This window comes from Sus scrofa, chromosome 13 (genome assembly GCF_054392235.1).
Source record: "Sus scrofa isolate SSC_HxYL_T2T_F1_AM1 chromosome 13, Sscrofa_HxYL_maternal_Yorkshire_Landrace_v2.0, whole genome shotgun sequence".
NCBI classification, from domain to species: domain Eukaryota; kingdom Metazoa; phylum Chordata; class Mammalia; order Artiodactyla; family Suidae; genus Sus; species Sus scrofa.
Genome location: NC_139395.1, coordinates 214,904,865 through 214,932,138, shown reverse-complemented (window position 1 = coordinate 214,932,138; position 27,274 = coordinate 214,904,865). Strand labels below are relative to the sequence as shown.

General features: G+C 46.4%; 1 protein-coding gene across 7 annotated transcripts; it reads left to right on the top strand.

Annotated features, from left to right (window-relative positions):
* Positions 1-1,465: 1,465 nt before the first annotated feature.
* SETD4 (SET domain containing 4) lies at positions 1,466-26,680 on the top strand. Of its 7 annotated transcripts, none has more exons than XM_084992034.1 (11): positions 1,466-1,611; positions 4,062-4,232; positions 7,261-7,356; positions 10,231-10,268; positions 13,215-13,303; positions 15,266-15,695; positions 17,879-18,053; positions 20,208-20,289; positions 21,609-21,689; positions 25,358-25,481; positions 26,422-26,680. In XM_084992034.1, the coding sequence occupies exons 2-11, from the start codon at positions 4,160-4,162 to the stop codon at positions 26,554-26,556; spliced, it is 1,323 nt and encodes a 440-aa protein (XP_084848160.1). In that variant the 5' UTR covers positions 1,466-1,611; positions 4,062-4,159; the 3' UTR covers positions 26,557-26,680. The 7 variants fall into 7 exon arrangements, with proteins under 7 accessions (XP_084848160.1, XP_005670385.2, XP_003358991.2 ...); XM_005670328.4 differs by lacking the exon at positions 1,466-1,611 and adding an exon at positions 1,745-1,809; XM_003358943.5 differs by lacking the exon at positions 1,466-1,611 and adding an exon at positions 1,745-2,035.
* Positions 26,681-27,274: the final 594 nt, after the last annotated feature.

Here is a 27,274-nt window from a genome sequence, read left to right as displayed (position 1 = left end):
TTGCCCCAATTGACAATCCCACCGACAGTGTACTAGGGTTCCTTTTTCTCCATACCCTCTCCAACACTTATTGTTTGTAGACTTTTTGATGATGGCCATTCTGGCTGGTGTAAGGTGGTACCTCATAATGGTTTTGATTTGCCTTTCTCTAATAATGAGTGATGTTGAACATCTTTTCATGTGTTCTTTGGCCATCCATATGTCTTCTTTGGAGAATTGTCTGTTTAGATCTTCTGCGCATTTTTTGATGGGGCTTTTTTTTTTTTTTTGGTATGGAGCTGTAGGAGGTGTTTCTAAATTTTGGAGATTAATCCCTTGTCAGTTGCTTCATTTGCAACGATTTTCTCCCATTCTGTGGGTTGTCTTTTCATTTTGTTTAGGGTTTCCTTTGCTGTGCGGAAAGTTTTAATTAAGTCCCATTTGTTTATTTTTGTTTTTACTGTCATTACTCTACGTCCTTCACTTTGCTTTCAAAAGGGCTTTGTTGAAAAACTTCAAGGAGTTAGGGTTTTTTAAGGCATTAACCACCTGTCTCCTTGCATGTCCCTGCAATAAATCTTCATCTGCTCCCAACTCCCACGTTTGGGGCCTCACTGCGTAGGGCACATGGAGTTGAGTTTGGTCACAGATCTGGTCATGACGTTCCTGTAAACCTTCAACAAGAAAAATGTTATTTTCTGTCCTGCAATTTTTTGTCTCTATATGAATAAAAAGTGTTATGTGTTTAAAGTTCAAACCTGGGAGTCAGGGCCTTGAGAAAAGGCCATTATATATATTCTAGGCTACAGAACACACTCTTTCACTGCTTGAGGACGCAAAGATGCAGAGCCAGCATGACTAAGCATAGGCAACAGCACAAATGTTATAGCTGAAAGTAGATCAACTAGTCAGGTTTGTTTTTCTGTTACTGAACTGGGGTTATGGGTTTTGGAGAGTAATACCACAGAAGTACCTTTCCTATCTCTGGGAAACATGCAATCAGCATGACTCATTACTGATATGTTAATCTTGATCACTTGGCATAAAGGAAAATACCTCTTTTATCTGCACGTTTTCTTCCTGTCTTGAATGTATTTGTGTGAGAATACGATGCCTGGAGTGGCAGCAACTATCTTGAGATTGTGAGGAAATAAACTAAGAGATGAATAGCCAATTTCCCAAGGATGGCACTGCGGAACATTAGAAAGAGCTTTTTTAATGATAACACTGAATCATGGGTCCACTATAAAGTTATTTTCCCCTCTTTTCCATACTGGACTTTCTTGGAAGCAAGTCAACAAGCAAGGTGGGGGTGGGGGCAGAAACTGAGCTTATCTCCTGTAAGGAAGAGTATTTACATAAACGATTTTAATTTTCCTGTAAGGGTGATCCTGGCCAGCTTTACCAACCCAGCTGGCAAGGTGAAGGGCGGCTGGGCTGCCTAGCAACGGTAAGGCGTTGCCTCGAGGAAGGGCAGCGTCGAAGCGAAGTTGGCCAAGGAAAGGTGGCCCCAGCTTGCAAGGCCCCAGGGCGAGGAGGAAGTTGGCCTAATAAGGCGCAGGGTGGCTCTGTCCTGGGACGCTCGTACTTAGCGATTCCACCCCCAGAACTAAGGAAGTAAAGACTCTGCAGGTCAGCATTTCAGAGCGCAAATTCTGCACCCACAGCCACTGCTTTTTCTTAACTACTAGGCCTGAGTTTTTTGCTTTTGTTTGCTGTTTTTGTTGGCTTCCGGTAAATAATGCGCAGGCGCACGCTAGGAGGTGGAGTCTTCCGGGGACCCGGCGTCCCGTGGCGGAAAGAGGGCTCCGCGAGCGACTGAAGACGTGGGTGAGTGCGCCCTCGAGGCGGGCCTGGCGGCGCTCCGCCGGTCCCCCTGCAGCTTCGGTTCCCTTCTTTAACTGGGGAGCAGCTAGCGTGCGGTTTTGTGTTTCCACGCTCCCTCTCACCGCCATGTTGGAGCGCAGCAGAGGCCCGCCGGGGCGACTTCCGGAACGACTTCTGGGAAGACTTCCGGGGCGGGGCCTCCCGTTGCCCGGGTAACGGGAGCCGGCAGGTGCCTAAGCTCTCCACGTTTTAATTTTTCAGTGTAAAAGATTGAATCGCCTACCCCCATCATACTTAGAACGCACCTTACAGAACTCCCCTCCCCGTATCTCGAAATCGCTCATTTAGCGAATATCGACTCGAGAAGCCGATCCTGAGGCCGCGAGTTTGTAACCGGCTGGGGCCTGAGGACCCCTCTCGCCTCTTCCCCAGCGGCCGGAAAACGGCGGGGGCAGCGGAGGTGCCCTGTGTGTCCCAGCGGGGGGCGTCCTCACGTCTGGGGTCTGAGGACTGGGGGGCTAGGACAGTGCCGCCAGCCGTGCTGTCACCCTGGCGTCATGTGCACAGCTCGCTCGCAGGACACCGGGGACCCGCGCGCAGGCAGGTCGGGGACGCAGGCTGAACGCTGGGAACCCGGAGGGGACGAGCCGCGGTTGGCCCTGGGACCCGACTCGCCAACTTTTGGTAGCTCAGTGAACCTTCCTGTGCTGGAGTAGAATAGTGATAGGGCCTGGGGTCGGTGTCTCATTATTCATTTCTGTCCAGTAGTTTTTAACAATAGTTGTGTGGTTAAAATGCACATATATGCACATACTGTAATATTCATATTATGTCACTTAGGTACTTACATAAGTCGCAGAATAGTGGATACAAAAGTAATAGTAAAAGCCCCCTCCCCTTACACATTTTCGAATGTCCTTCAAATCTTGTGTTATAAACAAAATGTACAGAAAAGCAAACCCATAAGGGATTATTGAATTTGTTCTGCACCTTTATTATTATTATTATTATTTTCCTTTTTGGCTGCCTTGTGGCATGTGGAGTTCCTGGGCCAAGGATCTGGTCCTAGCTGCAGTTGTGACCTATGAAACAGCTGTGGCAATGCTAGATCCTTAACCCACTGTAGCCAGCCTGGGATCCAACCTGCACAGAGGTGCTGTATATCCTGTTGTGCCGCAGCAGGAACAACAAGCACCTTTATTTTTCCTGTAATTTATCTTGGACATTTTTACATCTTAACTCATACTTCCTATTAATAGCTTTGTGATACTCCACTCCCTGTATAATGCTGGTGTGTTTAATGGATTTCATTTTTTTTTTTTCCTTTTCACTGCCACACCTGCGGCATATGGAAGTTCCCTCTCCAGGGGTTGAATTGTAGCTGCAGCTGTAGGACTACATCACAGCCACAGCAACACTGGATCTGAGCCGAATCTCTAACCTACACCGTAGCTTCTGACAACAGCTGGATCCTCAACCCACTGAGCAAGGCCAGGGATCAAACGTACATCCTCATGGAGACAGCATTGGGTCATTAACCCACTGAGCTATAATGGGAACTCCTGGATTTCATTTTTATACTTCCTAGGAATTAAAATGTAGAAATTGTAGTAGTCATTTATTTGTTTGGCTTTGCCTGGGCATGTGGAAGATCCCAGGACAGGGATTGAACCCTCACCACAGCAGCCATCCAAGCTGCTGCAGTCATACCACCAGGTCCTTCACCTGCTGCACCGCAAGGGAACTCCTGTAGTAGTCATTTTAGATTTTATAATCATCTCTTTGTTTTGTCTGCAGTGTAGCTCTCATTTTCCCCCTAATTTGTGGCAAACCCATATTTAATTATACTTATTTCAGGATTCTGGTTTTAAGAACAAACCATTATTTACTTCCCACCAAAAGAGGTTTTTTTGGTTTTTTGTTTTTCTCTAAGACTTCGTAGCAGATGGGATTTCATGGGTACTGTTTATTCAGAGTACAGTTAGGTTGGTACTTAGTAAGTGGTAATTGGCATTGAGATGTGTAAGTACCAAAGCACACACTTGTGAATCAGTTCTGAGGATTTCCATGGTTAGTCAACATATAGTAGGACCTGCTTCAAGATAAATCTGTTTTAGAGGGGCTGATGTCATGAGCATTCCACTAGTGTACCAGGGTTCATGGTTTACCTCATAGTGTGAACAATTTGTGTGCAAAAACACTTTAGGGAAACGGTTTACCAAATAATTTATATTTGTATGTTTAAATCCTTATAGGTACAGAGAACAGTAATTATCATACGAAGAGCAAGAAAGGCAAAGAAAATCCTTTTCGTTTTCAATTGGGCAATTAAGCAGAAACTGCAAATTATAGTATGAAGAAGGGAGGGGGAAGAACAAGCCGGATCAGAAGACGAAAACGCTTTGGGAATGCTGAATCAAGAGGAGGTATAGTTTTGGATCTTTTTTTCTTTCTTTCTTTTTGGTCTTTTTAGGGTCATACCCATGACATATGGAGGTTCCCAGGCTAGGGGTTGAATTGGACCTGCAGCTGCTGGCCTACGCCACAGCCCCAGCAACACTGGATCCGAGGCTTATCTGTGACCTACACCACAGTTCATGGCAACGCTGGGTCCTTAACCCACTGAGCGAGGCCAGGGATCAAACCCACATCCTCATGGATACTAGTTGGGTTCATTACCACTGAGCCACGATGGGAACTCCCCAGTTTTGCTTCTTTTGATGCCAGTGATGATAAAAGGAATCCTTGGTTGTATGGTATTAGTGGACACACAAAGCTTTTCTCAAAGGCACAGTGGGCAGAGTTCATAGAGGATGTTTCTTAAATAATATTCTTTTTAGTAGTGCCATTATGTATTTTTAAACTCTTGTAGGAATACAGCTATCAATATTTGGGTATAAATTTGTCATTTCAAGTTCAGTGTAACCCAATCTGAATGAGATACTATATGTGAAAGTGCTTGGCCAGCTGGAGAGTACTACATAAATGCAGTTGTGATTATTATTTTCTCTTTGGGCTGCCTTGTGGCATATGGAGCAACTTTGTTATTTTTGGTAAAAATGAATCACACTGCTCCTAGAGGGCCCCCAGCGTGTTCATGCCAACACCTCCGGCTGTTTATCCTTCGTTGCCTGCTGTAGCCCATGTCCTACTCACTCTTGCCTGGCCTTTCTTACGTTAACTTCTCCCTCCTTGTCCTGGCCAGAGATGATTTCAGCTGATGTAATGCTCTTTGCTGGTTTACCACATCCTTGTTTTTCTTCCCTGCTCCCTTCTGGTGGTTCCGTTTATCACCGTCAGCCCAACTTTCCCAAGGGACTGTCGTCAGTTAGTCTTCTTGGTTTAGGAAACTCCAGGGATGCTCATTCCATTTTGTGTGATATTCAAACTCCTGCCCAACATCAACTCCCTTTCTTTTTTCTTTTTTGGCCATGCCTGTGGCAGGAGGAATCTTCCAGGCCAGGGATCGAACCCACGCTACAGCAGTGACCTGACCCACAGCAGTGACAATGCTGGATCCTTAACCTGCTGCACCACAAGGGAACTCCTGCCCCATTTTAACCGTTTTTAAGTGTAGTTCAGTACATTTACATTGCCGTGCAACCCATCTCCAGGATTCTTTTCATCTTGCAAAACTGGAACTCTATACCGTTGAATAATAACTCCTCATTGCCCTCTCCCCTGAGCCCCTGGCAGCCACCATCCTACTTTTTGTTTCCCTGAACTTGACTGTCCCAGATACCTCATGTAAGTGGAATCATGCAGTATTATTCTTTTTGTGAATGGCTTACTTCACTTTCATTAATGCTCTGAGGATTCATCTATGAAGTGTGTGGCATCTGGATTGGTTCCTGCTGAGAGCTGTGAGAGAGGGGTCTGTCCTAGGTCTCTCTCTCTGGCTTTGTAGATGTCTGTCTTCTCCCTATGCTTCTTTTATCATCTTCCCTCTATGTCTGTGCAGATTTTCCCTTTTTATGAGGAACACCAGTCATACTGGATCAGGGTCTATTCTGATGACCTCATTTTACCTTGGTTCCCACTGTAAAGACCTGATCTCTAAATAAGGTCATATGCTTGACCCCGCAATCCCACTCTTGGGCATCTATCCGGACAAAACTCTACTTAAAAGAGACACATGCACCCGCATGTTCATTGCAGCACTATTCACAATAGCCAGGACATGGAAACAACCCAAATGTCCATCCACAGATGATTGGATTCGGAAGATGTGGTATATATACACAATGGAATACTACTCAGCCATAAAAAAGAATGACATAATGCCATTTGCAGCAACATGGATGGAACTAGAGAATCTCATCCTGAGTGAAATGAGCCAGAAAGACAAAGACAAATACCATATGATATCACTTATAACTGGAATCTAATATCCAGCACAAATGAACATCTCCTCAGAAAAGAAAATCATGGACTTGGAGAAGAGACTTGTGGCTGCCTGATGGGAGGGGGAGGGAGTGGGAGGGATCGGGAGCTTGGGGTTATCAGACACAACCTAGAATAGATTTACAAGGAGATCCTGCTGAATAGCATTGAGAACTTTGTCTAGATACTCATGTTGCAACAGAACAAAGGGTGGGGGGAAAATGTAATTGTAATGTATACATGTAAGGATAACCTGACCCCCTTGCTGTACAGTGGGAAAATAAAAAAAAATATATTAAAAAAAAATAAGGTCATATGCTAAGGTACCGAGGGTTAGAATTTCAGCGTATGAATCTTGGGGTATACAGTTCAACCTATAATAGATGCCTTTTATTTATTATTCTTTCCTTATTGCACTGGCTAGAACCACCGGTGCAGTGTTGAGTATAAGTAGAGAGAAGAGACATCTTCGTCTTGTTCCTGATCTTAGGGGAAGGCACATAGCTTTTCATCCTTAAGTATGTCAGCTCTGGCTTTTTTGTTAGATTTTTTTTTTTGTTGGGTTGAGGAAGTTCCCTTCTATCCTTGTGTGCTGGGAGTATTTATCAGGAATGAATGTTAGATTTTATCAGATGCTTTTCCTGCATTTTTGAGATGACCATATGGTTTTTCTATTTTAGCTTGCATTACTTGCGCATGTTTTAAAACGTATTCCCTCTTAAGAGCGAGACAGTGCATCAGAGATTTACTTTTTAAACGGTGGTCTAATATAGAGTGATTTTTTTTTGTTTGTTTGTTTGTTTTTTAGGGCTTCTTTTGCAGCACATGGAAGTTCCCAGGCTAGGGATCGGAGCAGTAGCTGCCGGCCTACACACCAGCCCCAGCAACACCAGATCCGAGCCACATCTGTGACCTCCACCACCGCTCACGGCAGTGTTGGATCAGAGGCCAGAGATTGAACCCGCAACTTCATGGTTCCTGGTCAGATTTGTTTTGTTTCTGCTGTGCCATGATGGGAACTCCTATAGAGTGATTTTAATCATCATTTTTTCTCTTCCCTCTCTTGGTTAGTGAATGAGAGCTACAAGCCTGAATTTATAGAGCTGAAGAAGTGGCTGAAAGATAGGAACTTTGAAGATACAAACTTAATACCTGCTCGTTTTCCAGGTAAGTCTGGCATGTCCCCCTCACAGGAGAGCCATGTGGGCCCAGGTGAGAGGAAGGCAGAGCTGATTCTTGCAGGTGGGCTGGGTTCTCTCTAGGAGCACACCTTCTACTGTGTGGCAGGCTTCTTACCTTGTATTATAATATTTATTTATACTTTACCTTATTCTGAAAATACACTGAAGTGGCTTGTGGATAGAAATTGCAAAATGGTGAAATAAAGTGAAGAGTTAAAGATGGAAATGAGTTGCTATTGTGGCTCAGCGGATTAGGGACCTGATATTGTCGCTGTGAGGATGTGGGTTCAATCCCGGGCCTCGCTCAGTGGGTTAAGGATCCGGCATGGCCACAAGCTGCGGCGTAGGTCACAGATGTGGCTTGGGTCTAGTGTTGCTGTGGTTGTGGCGTGGGCCTCAGCTGCAGCTGATTCAGCCCCTGGCCTGGATACTTCCATATGCCGCAGGTGTAGCTGAAAAAAAGGAAAAAAAAAAAGGAAGGTAAAATGGAAATGAGAATTGAAAAATAAGACGGAGGCAGGGATAAGGATAACGCAAAAGGCATGATTATGAAATCTTGTACCCCTGTCACAGGTGAACTACACATTCGATTCATCTTTCCAGCAGCGCAATGTGATGTGATCAGTTAGCCGAATCTTTGTGTTCTGTAACTAAATTCTAAACTAAATTAAACTAAACTAAATTCTTCACTCATCAGAAGTGCAGGTATTTCTGGTACTTAGACCTGAGGGAAATGTCTTCACTGGATGTTTTTATATATATTAAAAATGTATTTATTTATTTTTTTGGCCAAGCTCACGGCGTGAGGAAGTTCCAAGGCCAGGGATGAACTCAGGCCATCTCAGTGACAACACCTGATCCTTAACCATTAGGCCACCAGGGAACTGCTTCACTGTGTTTTTATAAGGAAGATGATTTGTAATGTTGGGACTGGTGTCCCCACCCACATACTTAGGGTGATCTCATGGGATTTTTCAAGGCATGCAGGCTGTAGTTTTCTAAGGGGAAGCTGTTCCGAACATCCAGAGGAGCTGCTAGTTCCCTGGTGGGTGGTTCCAGGAGAGGAGCCCTTAGGGAGACCTCAGCAGTGTTGCCCCCTCAGCTGGTCTGTGGCTGTGCCCCCCAAGTTTTGGAGGAGACCATGGTCACCTGAACAGGGTAGGTTAACATTTTCTTCAAGAAGTTAAGGAGCTGGTTGTAGAGGTTGGATTAACATTGTTTTCTGAGGAGTTCCCGTTGTGGCCCATCGAGTTAAGAATTCTAAAAATCCGACTAAGTTAAGAATCCCTGAGGATTCGGGTTCGATCCCTGTCTTCGCTCAGTGTGTTAAGGATCTGACGTTACTGCAAGCTGCGGTGTAGGTCGCAGATGAGGCTCGAATCTGGCATTGCTGTGGCTGTGGCGTAGACTGGCAGCTGCAGTTCCTATTCACCCCCTAGCCTGGGAACCTCCATATGGCACGGGTGCGGCCCTGAAAAGATAAACAAGCAAAGAGAACATTGTTTTCTGAAAATTGAGGAGCTTGTGATGGAGTTTGGGTGAGCATTCTCTTCCAGAACATTCTCTTATAACAGTTGGGGCAGCTTGCTGTGGGTTGTGGCTGTGTACAAGGCCACCCAGCTCTGTCCACAGCTCCACTGTGGGATACACAGAAGCAATTAAGTATGTTCTGTTTTTTGTTTTTTCTTCTTTTCATTTTACGGCCACAACTGTGGCATGTGGAAGTTCCCAGGCCAGGGGTTGAATCAGAGCTGCAGCTGCCAGCCTACACCACAGCCACAGCAACAGGGGATCCTTAACCCCTGAGTGAGGCCAGGGATTGAACCAGTGTCCTCAAGGACATGGACGCTATGTTGGGTTTGTAATCGCTGAGCCACAACAGGAACTCCTTAAATAAGTGCTTGAAATCGAAACCATGTGTTTGAGCTGACTGTATGCTTCTGGGTGGGGAGATGACGCATCAAGTCAAACCTGCTAGACATCTGACTGAGGACTCAAGGCGAGTCCCCTCTGAACCAGGAGCTCCCATCAGTTCTGCAGACATTGATGAATCATATTCCCTCCCAGCTGAGAGAAGAAAGTCAAGAACAGTGAATTTGAGAAGATGACTGGAGAGACTCCGTATAACTATAGGTCATATGGTACCTCTGCCTGGCGGAAAGGCTGCCATCTATCTGACTGTGTTGCAGGAGGGGAGCCTGGGCACGGAGGGGCGAAGTGGATGTTGGCGGTGTTGGCAGGGCCGCTGGGGAAGTTAACTGTTGTGACTGTGCTCTGGCCCAGGCCTTGGCTGGTGGGGAGCAGCTGGCCCTGGGTGTCCCCCCCCGGCCCTTGTCCAGTCAAGGAGAGTGTGGCGAATGGGCTGCCTTGTTGGGAAGGGGAGGGTGTAGGCTTCAGGCTTGTGGGACCTGAGTGGGCTTTACTGGTCAATCAGTCGGAGACTCATGATCATTACTGGGGAAGGCTGGGGTAGTGGACAGAGAGGTCTGAGGGTCCCTCCTCTGAGGTGGGGTGTGCATTGGGAGTAGACCCCACCCCAGCTGGTAGGCCACAGGGGAGAGGGGCCAGTGTCAAGTTTCCTGTAGCAGACCCCGCCGCAGATCAGTGTAAAGTCAGCGATCGTCAAGCGTCCGCGCTGAAGCCAACTTTGCCCTTCGAGAATTATAAACCCAAGAGGAAGTCAGAACAATTTCCTGAATAACGTTTTGATCCTCTTTCCGTTGGGAGTCAAGGATGCAGCCTAGCCTCAGCTTCGCGTAATTCTGAAGTTTACCCACATCTTTTATTCAAAATAGTATCGCTAAGACCTTGAAGATTTAGTAGGATTTACCATTTTTTCTGTCTTTGTGTTCGTTCTTAGGTACAGGAAGGGGGCTGATGAGCAAAACATCCCTACAGGTGAGAATTTCTTTCTTCTGTTGAAACCCAAAGTAGATTTTGCTGCTTAGCGTTTGTGGTTAAAACCAAATGAATTAAAAATATCTTAGACATACAGGCTTTTTTTTTTTCTCCTTCCCTAACAGATAGGTTTGAATACAGTTCTGTCAGTTAGACTTAAGTTTGCTGTGTATGAGGATAAGCCCAACGTAACAGAGCGGGAGTTTCTTCTGCCCTGGATAGGCAGACCTGGGCTGCCAGGGTGGCCCAGTGGAAGCCATTCCGCCCTCATCCACGTCTGCGTCCTTAGAAGGAGCCCCAGCCCCTCAGCTCCAGGGCATAGCTCCCGCAGCGCCTGCCGCAGGCTGGAGCCGAGAGTGGGGAAGGGCAGACCTCCTCTCGTCCTGGAAACTCCTCTCCTTTGCTGGCTGCAGGGACACTGCCCCCTTCAGGCGGGACCGCAGCAGGGGAGAGGGCCTGTAGGGCTGGGCTCCTAGCAGTGTCCGCAGCAGCAGGTTTTATAAGTCTGGTCATATTTTAAATGTGCCAGGGGAGGCGAGGGTGGAGGGGGAGCTGCTCTCATCTGAGCATCACAGAGTACAGAGAACGTGGCCACGCTGCGAGTGGAGGGAGGAGGCCTGGGAGCCTGTCTCGGGATTGCCTTCCACCAGACAACGGCTCTGAACCCTCTCGACCTCGGTCTTCTCACCTGGTGAGTGAGGAGATCAGTGGGGTCGTGCTCATTTTAGTTCTGTATAGCTCATTTTAGGGTCTGTTTTGGTTCTTCTGTACTGCTTAAAGGACATCTATTGCACACTTTTCGGTAAAGCTAGAAATTAATTCCCTAATTTGTTCATATTTCAATTTCATATCGAAAAGTTATTTCAGTTCCTTAATTTAATTTCTATAAAACCCAGCTGCGTACACATGTTTAGCTTAAAGAATGGTAGCTTTTAATGTAATTCTGTTACATTATTTTAATTTTCTATTAAACATTTTCAATTGTGGTAAAATATATGAAATTTAGGGCATTCCCGCTGAGGCTCAGCGGTTAATGAACCCACCTATATCCGTGAGGATGTGAGTTCCATCCCTGGCCTCACTCAGTGGGTTAAGGATCTGGTGTTGCTATAAACTGTCTTGTACGTCACAGATGCGGCTCGGATCCTGCGTTGCTGTGGCTGTGGTGTAGGCCGGCAGCTACATCTCCAATTGGACCCCTAGCCTGGGAACCTCCATATGCCACGGGTACGGCCCTAAAAGATCCTAAAAGACCAAAAAAAAAAAAAAAAAAAAAAAAAAACCATAAAATTTAAACTGCTTTTAGGTGTGCAGTTCAATAGTATTAAATGCATTCATCTTGTGCATTATTTTTGCTTTTGAGGAGGTTGATGACTTTATTCTGAAGCAGAATTTAGGGGAGACAAACATACCTCATGAATATAGCAGTGCCTATAGGTGGGTTTTTTTTTTAGGTCATGAAATGATAATTGGCAGTTGCTTTACATCTACTTTCAAATGTGATTTTTTTTGTTAAAACTTTTTGAAAACTGAGATGTGTTTTACCCACAGTGAAATGTGTAGATTTTGTGTCCAGTTTGGTGAGTTTGGATGATGAAGAAATATACCCTAGTCAAGATACAGAACATTCTGTTGAGTGGCTTTTTTATTTTTTTATTTTATTTATTTATTTGTCTTTTTGCTATTTCTTTGGGCTGCTCTCGCGGCATATGGAGGTTCCCAGGCTAGGGGTCTAATAGGAGCTGTAGCCACTGGCCTACGCCAGAGCCACAGCAACGTGGGATCCGAGCTGCGTCTGCAACCTACACCACAGCTCACGGCAACGCCGGATCGTTAACCCACTGAGCAAGGGCAGGGATGAAACTCGCGACCTCATGGTTCCTAGTCGGATTCGTTAACCTCTGCGCCACGACGGGAACTCCCAATTAAGTGGCTTTTTTAAAATCAGGAAGTCATGGGATGTCAGAGCAGGATACCACCCCACCTCAGTCTTGGTTTACAGATGAAACCAGGTATTGAACCCAGGAGATTTTTGGCTGAGATGTTTAACCAGCTCAGGTGCTAGTTAAGATGAAAGCAGGTTCTTATATCTGGCTTCTTTGTGCTTTATTGGTTTCTCATATCTATTCCTTGACATCTGAATTTCTCTGTCTATGTTTCTCTCTGTGTGGGAGAAACTGAAAACTACCTTTTTGCAGTTGGTCAAAGGGGACCCTTGTGTTGGATAGGTTGCCTTTTCTTCGGCTACTTGTGGAGAGTAGGCCCTTGCGGGGAGTGGTCACTGGACACACAGACTGTACTGGAAGAATTTTTTAGGGTAATTTCTTTCTTTCTTTCTTTCTGTCTGTCTATCTGTCTATTTGTCTTTTTAGGGCCACACTCTGGGCATATGGAGGTTTCCAGGCCAGGGGTTGACGGCCTACACCACAGCCACAGTAACACAGGATCTGAGCTGTGTCTGCAGCCTACACCACAGCTCATGGCAATGTCAGATCCTTAACTCACTGATCGAGGCCAGGGATCGAACCTGCATCCTCATGGATATTAGTTGGGTTTGTAAACCACTGAGCCATGACGGGAACACCAGTGATTTCCTTCTGTGGCCTGTGGGTAGCAGTATTTCCTGGCCTAAGAACGTGAAGGAACAGTATGATTTGCGTCGTCAGAGTGTTTCTCCCTTCGTTTCTGGTGGAGGGTTATTTGTTGGTTGGTTCCAGTCACATGGTTAACCCTTAATTCTTGCTGGGGTTGGAGAGCTGGCATGGGAGCAGCCTTGCCTGCTGACTCAGGGCCTGGGAGCCGGTCCAGTGGTGGTCTCTTTGGTGGCCTGTGGTTGGGCTCCCCTGGGTGCTTAGTCTTTGGTTGTGGACTTGGGGGCTTTAAGAGATTCACGTAGGTCCTTCTCAAAACCCAGGGGTTCTAAACCTTCCCTTCTTTTTGGCAAAGGAGGGACAGCTGGTTATCGCGTTGCCTGAGAGCTGCCTGCTTACCACGGACACGGTGCTTCGGAGCTACTTAGGGCCGTACATTGCTAAGTAAGTGCCCGCACACCTGCTGGTGTATATACTGGTGCAGATGCTTTTCCTTTTAAGCCTGTATCACTGGCAAGGATCTCATCTAAAACTTAGCACTTGAGGACCCAGCCCCTTTGTGTAGCCAGTAAATATCTGAAATGATTTGAAAGGTTTCTTCTGTTCTATGAAGTTGGTTCTTAATTCATTGTAAACTGCGTTTTTAAGGTTTTGACAAATGATGTTTACTCTCTTTTATTTTTACACTTATTGTACCTGCTTGAATGCTCCTTCAGGTTTGAAGAGCTCTTGATGGTAGGAAAGAGTTGGTTTTATGTGGTGTAGAGGAGCAGAGGCCAGCATGGCAGTTGAGAGCTATTCTCTGGCTTATGTTATAGGGGGTCTCTGTTTTGGGGGGAATTTCTGAGGACAGAGTGAGGGAGATCCTTAGCATAACGGGTTTCTAGATTATAAGGGTTGAAAGATTGTATTGTTTCTTTTTTTTTTTTTTTTTGTCTTTTTTTGTCATTTCTTGGGCTGCTCCCGCAGCATATGGAGGTTCCCAGGCTAGGGGTCTAATCGAAGCTGCAGCTGACGGCCTGTACCAGAGCCAGAGCAACGCAGGATCTGAGCCGCGTCTGCCACCTACACCACAGCTCACGGCAATGCCGGATCCTTAACCCACTGAGCACAGCCATGGATTGAACCCACGTCCTCATGGTTCCTAGTCGGATTCGTTAACCACTGAGCCACGATGGGAACTCCTGTATTGTTTCTTAACTCAGGGAAAGTTCTGGACTTTTCCCCCAGTTTATGTTTGTAAGAGGGCCAATGTATTTTCCTTGGCCTGAGTAGCAGCAGGGATGCTTTTATTTTTTTATTTTTATTTATTTATTTTTTGCCTTTAGGGCCACCCCTGTGGCATATGGAAGTTTCCAGGCCAGCAGATGAATGGGAGCTGCAGCTGCCAGCCTGCACCACAGCCACAGCAATGTGGGATCCAAGCTGCATCTGTGACGTACACCACAGCTCACTTCAGCGTCAGATCCTTAACCCACTGAGCAAGGCCAGGGATCGAACCTATGTTTTCATGGATACTAGTTGGGTTTGTAACCTGATGAGCCACAACGGGATGCTTTTAGTATTAACATTTTGTGTTCCTTCTGAAATTTTGAGTAGAATGTGTGGTAATATAGGACTCTGGACTTTGAAGGATTAATGAAAACTTTTTTGAGTGCATTCATACAACTTGTGATCATTTTATCGCTAACAAAAATACTGCAGTGTTCAATTTGCAATAGAATAGGTAAATTTAAGACAAAAGCTTTAGAAGTATGACAAGTCTATAATGAGCATAGTCCGTTTTCTGTCTGGGTTAATATTGTTACAATAGAACTTTCTCAGTGTTTTACTTTGTGTTATCAGTATGGTAGCTGCTACCCACATATGGCTGATGAGCACTAGAAATATGGCTTGTATGACTGAGGAATTGAATTTTTAGTGTTATGTAATAAAAAATTAAAATTGCAGTAGCTCTGTGTACCCAGTGGTTACTGCTTTGGATGGGACACTTCTAGGTTCTTTCCACCATTTGCTGTCCCCCCCACCCCCGCGCCCAAGTTTTGTATCCTTAACCAAGTGAAACAAATGGAATTTCAGCAAAAGCTCTAAAGCTGGAGAACCAGGTTGGAAGCAAACAGGTTTTGACCAAAAGGAATCTCTTGCAAACACTGGAATGCGGGTTAGTGAGGTGGTTTTTGCGCTGGTATGACTGGTTCATGGCACTTGCATCAGGGCGTGACCCAGGGAGGAAAGGCTTGAGGGAGAGAGACCCTCCTTGGGTGCACTAGGTGAACTTGGAGTGTGGTGATGGTTGGGCCACAGTCCTTCTGGGAGCAGAACTAAGCACTAGGATGTCTGCATCTCTTGCTTACTCCATATTTTGAAGGAACGTAATTCTTTGAATCTGGCTTTTCATTTTAACAGGTGGCAGCCTCCTCCATCCCCGCTGCTGGCTCTGTGCACCTTTTTAGTTTCAGAAAAGCATGCTGGGGATCAGTCTCCCTGGAAGCCGTACCTGGAGGTTTTGCCGAAGACCTACACCTGCCCTGTTTGTTTGGAACCGGAAGTGGTGAATCTCCTTCCCGGACCATTGAAATCAAAGGCCAGAGAGCAGAGAACCCGCGTGTGGGAGTTCTTTTCTTCCTCCAGAGACTTCTTTTCTTCTCTGCAGCCTCTGTTTCCCGAGGCTGTTGAGAGCATCTTTAGCTATAGCGCCCTGCTGTGGGCTTGGTGCACCGTAAACACCCGGGCTGTGTACATGAAGCAACGGCCCAGGCAGTGCTTTTCCACTGAGCCCGACACCTGTGCACTCGCCCCCTACCTGGATCTGCTGAACCACAGCCCCGCCGTCCAGGTGAGATGTCAACCACAGAACACGTCTGTTTCAATTGGAAAGCCTCTAACAGGAAGGACCTGCGACTTAGAACAGTGAGCGAAACCACAGGGCAAGGTGCGACTGGTCAGCCTACCTGCTGTCAGGTAGCCTCCGCTCTGCTCCTGACCCCATTTCCCTCCTGGAAGCCTGCTCCCCGACTCTGCTCTCCAGGCCCTAGAAGTTTGGTGCTCTGTCCCCTGGATCTTCTGAACCAGCAACCCGCTGGCATGGTACAGCATCCTCCTCCCTCCTTCCAGACCTGGGACCAGGCTCCCTTGCTTTCGTCTCTTGGGGACGTCGCTGTCAGCATCTATTTTGCTGTCATCATCAAGGGACTCGTTCCTTCCCCATTGGAGCTCTGCAGTCTCAGAGGACAGGGACTTTTGCCTTTCCTTTTTTTTTTTTCCCCCTAACCCAGTGCTCAGTACATGACCTGGCACATAGTAGGTGTTCAGTAATCTTTTTCTGAATGGGTGGATAGATGTTTGTGGGAAACAGTCCAGGAATTCTGCTTTGGGCATCAGAGCTTTCTTCTACTCCAGGCTTCTCCCCTCTGGCGCATAAAGGAGGCGATTCCATCTGCAGGGCCCACTGGGGTGAGGGCCTGTCTTTTTTTTTTCTTTTTGGCCACGTCTGAGGCGTGCAGAAGTTCCTGGGCTAGGGATTGAACTTGCGCCACAGCAGTGACAACACTGGATCCTTAACCCCCCGATCCACAAGGGAAGTCACAGGCCTGGTTTTGAGGGCAAAGAATGTCTGTGCGTCAGCTAACCTGGGCCCCATTCAGGGAGCGCTGGAGGGCCACTGGCGGGACCCATGCCACCCCAAGAAGATCGGTGCTGCCCACTTGGTCCACGTGTCTGAGGGGAGCGGGAGGCCCCCTGTGCTTTCTAGGCCTTGGCCATCTCCCTGCCTGTCTGTCTGGTGTTTCTGTAGAAAGATGCATTCTAACAAAATTAAGCAAAGGAGATCGAGGTTAGGTGGGTGTTTCTATGCTGGATGTTGATGAAACAAAGTCAGAGGTTGTAGGGCAACAGGACGCTGGCCACAGGGACCCAGTAAATCCCCTTTGGCATGATTTTATTTTTTATTGGGCTGTTAGTGCATTTATGGTCCCAGTTGGTGATTTTACACGTGTGCCTAGGGGCTTCACAGACCACAGCCTGTGGGCACGTGGTCGCCGGAACCTGGAGAAGCTTAAAATGTTTACTATCTGGCCCTTTATGGGAAAAGATTCCCAGCCCCCTGCCCCCAGGTTGAAAGTGTGCTCCAGCTGGCTTTTGCTAGGACCCTGCAAACCATGGCCCTGATCTCTTCTTGGTGCCACAAGGTGGCATCAACCCCTGTTCCTCATCCTCATCTTGCTGGGATTTGCTGCTTGGTAAGGAGTCCTTGGTGCTTGTCCCCACTCCTTGTTGTGGGAGCAGTTAGTTCTCTCTCTCCTCTATACCTATTAGCTAATAAAACTGACCAAATCCCATGATAGTATCAACCAGTGTCATGCTGCTCAAAGGCTGTGTGTCTAAGACTTGAAATTTCATGTGTGGCCTTGACATTTCTGGGCCTTGCAGGGCCCCAAAGGCCTGACCATGAACTCCTCTGTTCTTACGGATATTTCCCACCCAGCAGGCAAGGCTTCCCACCTGGCCATTTGTCCTGTCAGCTGGACTAGCTGTACCCTACCTGGTCCTCAGCCTAATGGGTGTCACCTCCCTGCCAGCCCTCAAAATTACGCAAACAAGCAAATCACAGGTGACCCATGGGAACCAGGGGGTCACCTTTCGTCCCTGCAAGCCTGCTTCCACGGTCTCTGCCGTCCCTCTGCTCCAGAGCGCAGTCCCCCTGTGGCCCTGGCCGGCGTGCTGGCTCCTCCCCTGGACTGCACGTGTGACTAAGCTGCTGTCAGTCATCTGTCTGTTGGCAGGTGTCCTGTGTTAGCCCAGCCTCAGAGCCCTTGGGTGGGACTGCCTTGATCCTCTGTGGGGTGATGCTGAGGCCAAAAAAAGAGGCTAAAGTGCAGAGGTGGCATTTTTTCCACCTGTGGATAGATTCAGCCATGTGTGCTTGAAAGCTGCATCCAGCTTAAATGAATACAATCACTTAATCTTTTTATTGCTTTTCTGCTTTGCTCTGAAAACTTCTTTTGCAATTTTCCTTTCTAGGTGAAAGCCGCGTTCAATGAGGAAAGCCGTTGTTACGAAATTAGAACGGGTACAAGCTGTAGAAAACACGAAGAGGTATTCATCTGCTACGGCCCTCACGGTAGCCACCGTCTGCTCCTGGAGTACGGATTTGTCTCCCCCCGTAATCCACACGCTTGTGTTTATGTCCCAAAAGGTGGGAATTAACTTCGGTTCCGATCATTAAGATGATACAGTTTTTCCCCCATCTGTGGTTAAGTTTTTATAAAAATGGCAAAACTGTAAAATGGCTATCATTTATTTTCTCCTTGGTAGGACTAACCTACTTCTATTGACCACGTACCTTCAGTGTCAAAACAACAAAGCTGGAGTTTCCGTTGTGGCTCAGGGGTTTACGACCCCGACTAGTATCCATGAGGAGACAGGTTTGATCCCTGGCCTTGCGCAGTGGGTTAAGGATCCGGTGTTGCTGCAAGCTGCAGCACAGGTCACAGATGTGGCTCTGATCCAGTGTTGTTGTGGCTGTGGTGTAGGCCAGTAGCTGCAGCTCTGATTCAACCCCTAGCCTAGGAAGTTCCATGTACCACAGTTGCAGCCATAAAAAGAAAAGAAAAAAAACAAAGACAAAAAACAAAAGCTTTGATCAATATTGAGGATATTGAAGAAAACTGAGAGAATTTTTGTTGCATTAGGTCAGACAGTAGAATGAAAGGAAAGGAAAACTACTAGGGATATAAATAGGGTATAAATAGATGGCAAGACATGGACATTTTTGTCCTGAGACATTGTCACTGAAGAGTAGGATTAGAGAGCAACAAGTAGAAAATACTTATGAAGCACCCATTGTGTGTCAGGCACTGTACCAATCACAGGATAAACAAACATGTTATACAGTTCTTGCTTTGGCAGTTTAATGCAGTGATAAAATAAGAATTCATTTATATTCTCTTCTTTTTTTTTTTTAGGGCCATACCTGAGGCATGGAAGTTCCCAGGCTAGGGGTCAAGTCACAGCTGCAGCTGCAAGCCTACACCACAGCCACAGCAACTCCAGATCCGAGCCAGGTTTGTGATCTACATGGCAGCTCATGACAACGCGGGATCCTTAATCTAGTGAGCGAGGCCTGGGATTGTACCCACATCTTCACGATACTAGTCGGGTTTGTAAACCCATTGAGCCACAGTGGGAACTCTTTCATTTATATTATTCTGTTACCTACCATCATCATTGGCATTACTGTTTTGTAAATAATAATTTATCTATTAAATTTATGCTGTAAAAATTCTAAACAGAGTATTAAAAATAGTACATTGAGGGCTGACTTTTTCCCCCCTCCCTTCCCTTGAAGCATCAGAGAAAAAGTGTTCTAGGCACTGAAGAAATGCCAGAGGTTTACCGAGGGTATAATTTGAGGGAGTTCCAAGTTCTTGTGGAGAGAGAAACCTGGTCAAGGTGATACCCACTCCATCCTGTAGGCAGAATGATGATGCTCTTTCTCAAAATGAGATAGAAAAGCAAAACCAGGGCCTTGCTGGGGCTCTGAGAAAAGGGTAGCTTTGAGCTTAACCTCATATTGTCAGAGTCACTTTGAGACTGATGACTCTGAAGTACTGATTTGCCAAATAATTTGAACAAAATTGATCCTTCAGTTACTTTTGCATATAATAATAAAAAGACACATAAGAAGAAATTTTAAAATGGAAAAAAAAAATCCCTCGTTATGCTACCACCCCAAATAGCTTTGTTAATTTTTGCATATTCACCTTCAATTGTTGGTGATTACAATCACTCACATGCAGCCAGTTTTGAATTTGAGCTTTGACCACCTGAATCTTGGAAACATTTCCTCAGTTTGTACAAGGTCTGTACTTTTGGTGGGTGTACCTTCCCATCGGTCCTGCTGATGTTTCCATTACCCAGTTTTGTTGGTTGATTTGCTCTGTGGGAGCAGGGGCTCCGGTGGTGATGTTTTGTCCCCTGCATCGGAATTCTTGTAGCTGACTTTTAGGGCCACACCTGTGGCATATGGAAGTTCCCAGGCCAGGGGTCATATTGGAGCTACGGCTGCTGGCCCATGCCACAGCCACAGCAACGCAGGATCTGAGCCGTGTCTGCGACCTACACACAGCTCACAGCAATGCTGGATCCTTAATCCACTGAGCAAGGCCGGGGATTGAACCTGCACCTTCATGGATGCTAGTCGGGTTTGTTAACTGCTGAGCCACGACGGGAACTCCTGTTTACATGTCTTGATTCTGATGGGGAGGAAAGTGAGCTGAGAAGGAAGGGTCCACTCTTTTGTCTGAATTATACCTTAAATCTCAGCCTGATTTTTTTTTTTTTAATGCAGATATACTTGTGAAATATCTTCCATCGACAGATAAACAGATGAACAAAAAGATTTCCATTTTAAAGGATCATGACTTTATAGAGTAAGTGTTTCTTTTGTGAAATCATCCTTCAGGAAATAGTGATGAAGAAACAGAGGGTTAGGGTATCTGCAGGTGTGGGGAACCTCCTGCCTCACACCTGGTGACAGACAGCTGGTTACTGAGCACTTACTATGTGCAGTAATTTTGTTGATGGCGTGGAGCCCATGAGAAGTGGAAGGTACCTTGACAGGAAACGTTTTGGGTGACATAAGATGGAAGCGTGAAGTGTTAAATGATAGCTCCAGGAGGGCCCCACATGCATTGATGGGTAGACCGGCGTGTTTATTTCTAACATGTGGCCAGGCTGGCTGTGGGTCACCCAGCCTCATGATGCATGACGATGCGTGGCTAAACAGGGCTTGAGACACTCCCTTTCAAATTTTCTTCTGGAGATAAAATGAAGTTCTAAATAATGCAGCAGTGGCATAGGGGCCAGCTTAGCTGTGATGGTTGCCATTTGTTTCATCCTTAGGATAAGCCAGATTCTTCCTCATTCATCTCACAGTGACCTGTGACATGTGCCCTCTCACTGTGGTCCCCTCACCCCGAGTTCAGCTGCTTATCCAATAAAAAAAATAGACTTTTTTGTTCTTATTTTTATTTTTATGTTCTTTTGTTTTTTTAGGGCTTTATCCATGGCATATGGAGGTTCCCAGGCGAGGGTTCTAATCAGAGCTTCAGCTGCCAGCTTATACCACAGCCATAGCAACACCGGATCCGAGCCATATCTGCGACCTACACCACAGCTCGTGGCAACACTGGATCCTTAACTCAGTGAGTGAGGCCAGGGATTGAACCTGTGTCCTCATGGATGCTAGTTGGGTTCGTTACTGCTGAGTCACAGTAGCAACTCCAAAAAATTTACTTTTTTGGTAACACAAAGAATTTTCAGCAGAGTTCCCATTGTGGATCAGTGGGTTGAGAACCCAACATGGTATCCATGAGGACGCTGGCCTGGCCTCGATCGGTGGGCTAAGGATCTGGTGTTGCTGCAAGCTCTGGCGTGGGTCGCAGATACGGTTTGGATCCGGTATTGCTGTGGCTGTGGTTGTGATGTAGGCCTGCTTCTGCAGTTCCGATTCAGCCTGTAGTCAGGGAACGTCCATATGCTGTGGGTGCAGCCCTAAAAAAAATTTATTTTTCTGTTACTCAGGCTTTTTTCTTAAGTATTTGCAGACTTACTTTTCTCTCTTGTTTTTGTGACTTAAGACTGCGGTTTGCATGATGTTTAGTGGCCCCTTTAAAAAAAGGTTTTAGGCATTTACCATGGCGTAATGAAGTACCGAAATGATGGATTTGTCACTGTGTTTCTGCTTCAGAAATCTGACATTTGGATGGGATGGACCGTCCTGGCGGCTACTCACAGCTCTGAAGTTGTTATGTCTGGGAGCTGAAGATTTGTAAGTTTCATGAGTGTTGGTCACGAGTTGTAGTTACAATTTGGGTGTAACCTTGGCATTTTTTGGGCTTCCGTTCAAGTGCTCAGCCTCCGAGGGGAAAGGAATGCCATTGCATATTGGGGTTGCTTGTTCTCCGTGTAACTTGTCCATGTGGTGATTGTTCACTTTGAGGTTTTCAGCGTTTCTGGAATTCTGGTTTTAGAGCCATAATCAGAGTACATGGTCCTGAGAACTGGTCTCCGCTTGGACCTTTCCCCCTGGTGACCTGCAGCTCACTGTTCAGGGTAAACACTTCAGGAAGTGTGAGCATGGCCGCTGCTCAGAGGCAGCTCTGAGCAGGTGGGTTTTTCCTGGGAGCAGATGGGGCTCCTGACCCCGGGTCCCACCTGATTCTGCCCCAGGGGCAGATCCAGACCCTGGCCGAGGAGAGGCGTGGGTGGTTTCATGGGAGGCAGGTAGAGGAGACCCCGGGGCAGGCAGCATCCGGGTCTGGCTCTGTATTCCTGAGAGGTGGTTGGTCCTTACCTTAGTGTGACAGGACCGCTGTGCATGTGGCCAGGCACCCCCAGCCCTGGGTCCTTGTCAGGGAGTAATGCCTGTTACTCAGCGAAAGCTCAGGCGAGAGGAACCATGGGGAGGACTTCCTAACGATGGCGAAGCCCATCTCCGGCTGTTGGGAGGATTAGTCAAGGAAGTGCCTGGAAGGAGCCCTTAGCACAGTGCCTGGGATGCTGCTCACCTGGTCATGCCATCGTCTGGGACGCTGCTCATGTGGTCATGCCTGTGCCTGGGATGCTGTTCACGTGGTCATGCCTGTGACCTTACTGGGTATGATGTTGCTTCCTTTCCTTTTATCTTTTTTTTTTTTTTTTGCTTTTTAGGGCCGCACCTGTGGCATGTGGAAGTCCCAAGGTTAGGGGTCGAATTGGAGCTACAGCTGCTGGCCACAGCCACAACCACAACCACAACCACATCCACAGCAATGTGGGATCCAAGCCGTGGCTGTGACCTATACCACAGGTCAGATGGTGGTATAGGTCACAACGCCAGATCCCTGACCCACTGAGCGAGGCCTGGGATCGAATCCACATCCTCATGGATACTAGTTGGATTTGTTTCTCCTCCATCACATTGGGAACTCCCCTTTTTTGTTTTTTGGTTTTTTTTGGCTGTGCCCTTGGCATGAGGAAGTTCCCAGGTCAGGGATGGAACCCGCGCCACAGCAGTGACCTGAGCCACTACAGTGACAACGCCAGATCCTTAACCAGTTTTGCCACTAGGAAACTCCACTTACTTCCTTTTTGGTAGTGACTTGGGGAGAAAAACTGCTACCTGTCCTCAACGCCAGAAGTAGCTGTCTCTTCTCAGCAGATGATGTGTTTTTGTTGAACAGGCACAGAATTCTGTATCTGATCCATTTCTGTCTCTTTATTGTTTGCTAGAAAATGCAGAGGCAAATTAGAAGTCCGTCCAAGTGTGCAGGACTTTAAGGCATGCAATTTGCAATTCATCACTGACTCATTCCTGGATGTATCGTATCACTCTTCCTCTCATCTTTCCTTTGTCTTGTTTTTCCTGTCCATTCATCTTGTGTTTTAAATCTCATGGGTACCCACATAAGTTTCTTTAAATCCTTCTTGGAGGCATTCCCATCGTGGCTCAGCAGAAATGAATCCGGCTACTATCTATGAGGACAAAGTTTGATTCCCTGGCCTCACGCAGTGGGTTAAGGATCTGGCATTGCCGTGAGCTAGGTGTAGGTTGCAGACATGGCTTGGATCTGGCGTTCCTGTGACTGTGGCTGTGGCATAGGCCAGTGGCTACAACTCTGATTCAGCCCCTAGCCTGGGGACCTCCATATGCCTTGGGTATAACCCTAAAAAGACAAAAAAAAAAAAAAAAATCTGAAGGAGTTTGGTTTTAAAAAAATAAATAAATCCTTCTTGACAAAGAATTCATACCTTGGAAATTAAATCAAATAAACAACTGGGTGTTTCCCAGAGGTCATCCTGAGGCCTCTTTTCTTCTTTCTGCCCAGAGCGGGGCAGCAGAGAAAGCATTTGGGTATTTGCCTGCTGTTTCTGCCTCATTAGCTTTGTCACTTAGGGCAAGTCCTTTACTGTTCTGGATTCCCAGCTAAAAAAGCTGCCTAGGGTGGGGATCGTATTGCTTGCTTGCTTGCTTGCTTTCTTTCTTTCTTTTTTTTTTTTTTTTTTTTGTTGTGGCATATGGAGGTTCCCAGGCTAGGGGTCTAATCGGAGCTACAGTTAGTTTCCAGCCTATGCCAGATCTGAGCCTCGTTTGCGACCTACACCACAACTCATGGCAACGCCGGATCCTTAACCCACTGAGTGAGGCCAAGGAGCGAACCCGAAACCTCATGGTTCCTAGTCGGATTCGTTTCCGGTGCGCCATGACCAGAACTCCCGTCATGCTTTCTTTGCGGGGCAGTTGTGAAGCTGAAGACGCATCATGGTCACATATGAGACCCTGTGCCTGGCCCACAGTGATGTCCTTCCTTCCTTCCCTCCTTTTCCGAGAGCCCCTCCGTTCCTGGGGTTGCCACCATCTTCTCAAAAGTTAAAGATGTCTAAGGCTCTGTTTCCTGTGTGGCTGTTGGCTGTTTTGAATTTCTATCTGTGAAGCTGTCACCTCACTTTCCCTCCCAGGCCACCGCCACGGCCACCTCCTCCTCTGCATCCAGAATCTGTCTCTTTCTCTCCCCCCGCTCCCCACCCCCGCCGCCAGCCCCGAAGCACCTACCCTGTTCTGCCTGCAGAAAGGTGGCTCCACCAGCCCACTGGACCCCATCTCCTAGACGTTCTTGCTGTAAAATTGGAGTAACCAGGATGTAGAGAAAGGCCCCCTGTGGAGTCCTCTTTCCATCTGTAGAACGTTTTACTTTGCGAAACATGTCTTGTTCAGTTTGCCATTTTTAGGAGAGGCTGTCACTTGAAGAAAAGAAAAACTGCCGTCTTTGCTCCTCAGTCCTCTGGCTGTGGACTCACCTTCTCGACTGTCCCCTGTTCTTTTCCCGTGACTAGTAGATGCGACTCTGCTTCTTTTGTGCCAGACACAGGATTGCGATGCTTTATATATACATATATAAAATACATGCATACATTTATCTGTAAATGTATGTATATATAATTATATACACACGTGTGTATAATTATATACACACGTGTGTATATAAGTGTACATAGTATATATTATATAAGTAATATATATTATATATAAATATATGTAATATATGTAAATGTAACAAATATATATATGTATTTCGGCTGTGGCCTGCAGCAACTTGGTGTGGGAGCTCAGTTCCCAGCCTAGGGATTGAACCTGGGCCACAGCAGTGAAAGCACGGAGTCCTAACCACTAGACCACAGGGAGCTCCCCGAGATGCTAATAAAACTTCATCCCTCCCTACAAAGATCGCCAACCCCCTCACATCTTATTCTCAGGGTTCCTTCTTCTTAATGACTTTGTCTCCTTCAACCCCGGACCTGTGTGTGGTGGGAGGTTGGAGGGACTGTGCTGATGGAATGAGTTTTATTAATGCTCCTGGGAAAGTCGGAGAAGAGTGTGTGCTTTGTGTTGAAGTATCAACGCCTTCTTGACTTTCTGAGAACCTGCTGAAATGGCTGTATTGACCATTTTGGTTCTAGCACCTGTTGGAAAAAAGTACTTCTTGGGGAAGTAATTTCAGATGCACATGAAAAGACAAGTTTGGACATAGCCCAGAAAATATGCCATTATTTCATAGAGGAGACTAATGCTATGCTTCAGAAGGTATGTTTCTAGAATATTGGCTTCTCTTTGTTACAGAAGTGTTTTGATGAAGAAGTCGTGTTGTACTTGTTTGGGAATAGTACACCTTATTAGGGTGTTGGTAATGCTTTAATAAATGAATGCTAATGTAATCTCTGTTTTTTGGCTTTTTTTTTTTTTTTGGTCTTTTCTAGGGTCACTCCTGCAGCATATGGAGGTTCTCAGGCTAGGGGTCTAATCAGAGCTGTAGCCTACGCCACAGCCACAGCAACGTGGGATCTGAGCTGTGTCTGCAACCTACACCACAGCTCGCGGCAACACCGGATCCTTAACCCACTGAGTGAGGCCAGGGATCAAACCCTCAACCTCATGGCTCCTAGTCGGATTTGTTAACCACTGAGCCACGACAGGAACTCCCTCTCTGTGTTTTTTGACTGTTAACATGTGTCTATACCTTTTAATAGGTAAAGTTACTGCATGGGTTCTTGGTAATAAGTTTTTAAGGTCCTCTTTCCCTTTCATTTAGTGAATGTTTCATTTCTTTCCTTATTAAATGAGGAATCAGCTTATTTGAATGAAAACATCACTGGGATTAAAACTATAATTTTAATGAACATTGAACAGATTGTGTTTAGTGAAATAAACCAGAACACAAATAGGCAAATATTGCACGATTCCATTTATGTGAGATATCTGGAATCGGCAAATTTATATATAAAGAAAGTAGAATAGAGGGTACCAGGGGTTTGGGAGGGGGAGTGGGAAGTTAATGTTTAATGGGCACAGAGTTTCTGTTTGGGATGCTGAAAAGGTTGTGGAGATGGTTGGTGGTTATGGTTGCACAGCACTGTGAATATACTTAGTGCCACTGTACTGTACATTTAAAAATAGTCAAAGTGTTAAATTCTAGGTTTGTGTGTATTTTACTACACTCAAAAAATAATTTAAAAATGTCTTCCAGATCTCTCATATGAAAGATGAAGACGTGGCTTTGATAAACCAACTAACTTTGGTAGAAACACTGCGGACAGAAGAGCTGAAGATTCTCCAGGCCTCGACTGAGATCCTAGCTGGTTTGCAAACAGCTTTTATGTAACTTCAGTGTGTGTGATCACCTCCTGTGGTGGGTGTCCCTTCTTAAACATTTTTAAACTAAGGTTTATTTTATATAGAATCATTAACACTCAGTGATTGGTTTCTATTAAACAATTATCTGCTGAGTCGTTCTCCTTCTTTCTTTGTTGATGGGATGACTGTCCCAGGATGCTGAAGGGTACCTGCAGGGGCATAGCAGGTTCTGGGGACTCTGGAGCTGTCAGTGATGATGGATGGCTGGTTCCAGTGGCATTTCTGATGCTCCAGAGTAAACAGTCCTGGGGGAAGAAATCTGAAGGAAGTATGAACTGTAATGAGAGAGGGAGCCAGGAGTCACCCTGCAGCTCTGTATGTGTCTTGCTTTGTATCTGACACAGCACCTCTGAAAGGGCAGGAGGTTGTGCTGCTGTGCTGATGCCTTGGGGTTTGGGGTTTAAGGACAGGTGGTGGTGGGTAGCTTTGCAAGGGCGAGTGCATAGCAGTCCTGGGTCCCAGCCTGACTCCACCCCAGCTACCCTGAGCTAGAGCAACTCACACTCACTTTTTTTTTTTTTCCCACATTTATCATCCTTGATTTCCCCTCTGAAAATGAGATTATTGGCTGGAATGGGTGTCCCCAGTGCCCCCAACTCAGCTGCAGGGCCAAGGAGGTGCTGTCCCTCCCCTCCTCTGCCTCACTGCTCTCTGAGGTCCAGGGGTTAGACCAAGGGAGGGACCAT

Bases quoted from the DNA above. Each gene is read 5' to 3' on its own strand.
- SETD4 (XM_084992034.1), top strand. From the start codon at position 4,160: ATGAAGAAGGGAGGGGGAAGAACAAGCCGGATCAGAAGACGAAAACGC. The intron at 10,269-13,214 runs GTGAGAATTTCT...TTTTTGGCAAAG, and splicing joins TGAGCAAAACATCCCTACAG to GAGGGACAGCTGGTTATCGC. The intron at 18,054-20,207 runs GTGGGAATTAAC...TTTTTAATGCAG, and splicing joins TTGTGTTTATGTCCCAAAAG to ATATACTTGTGAAATATCTT.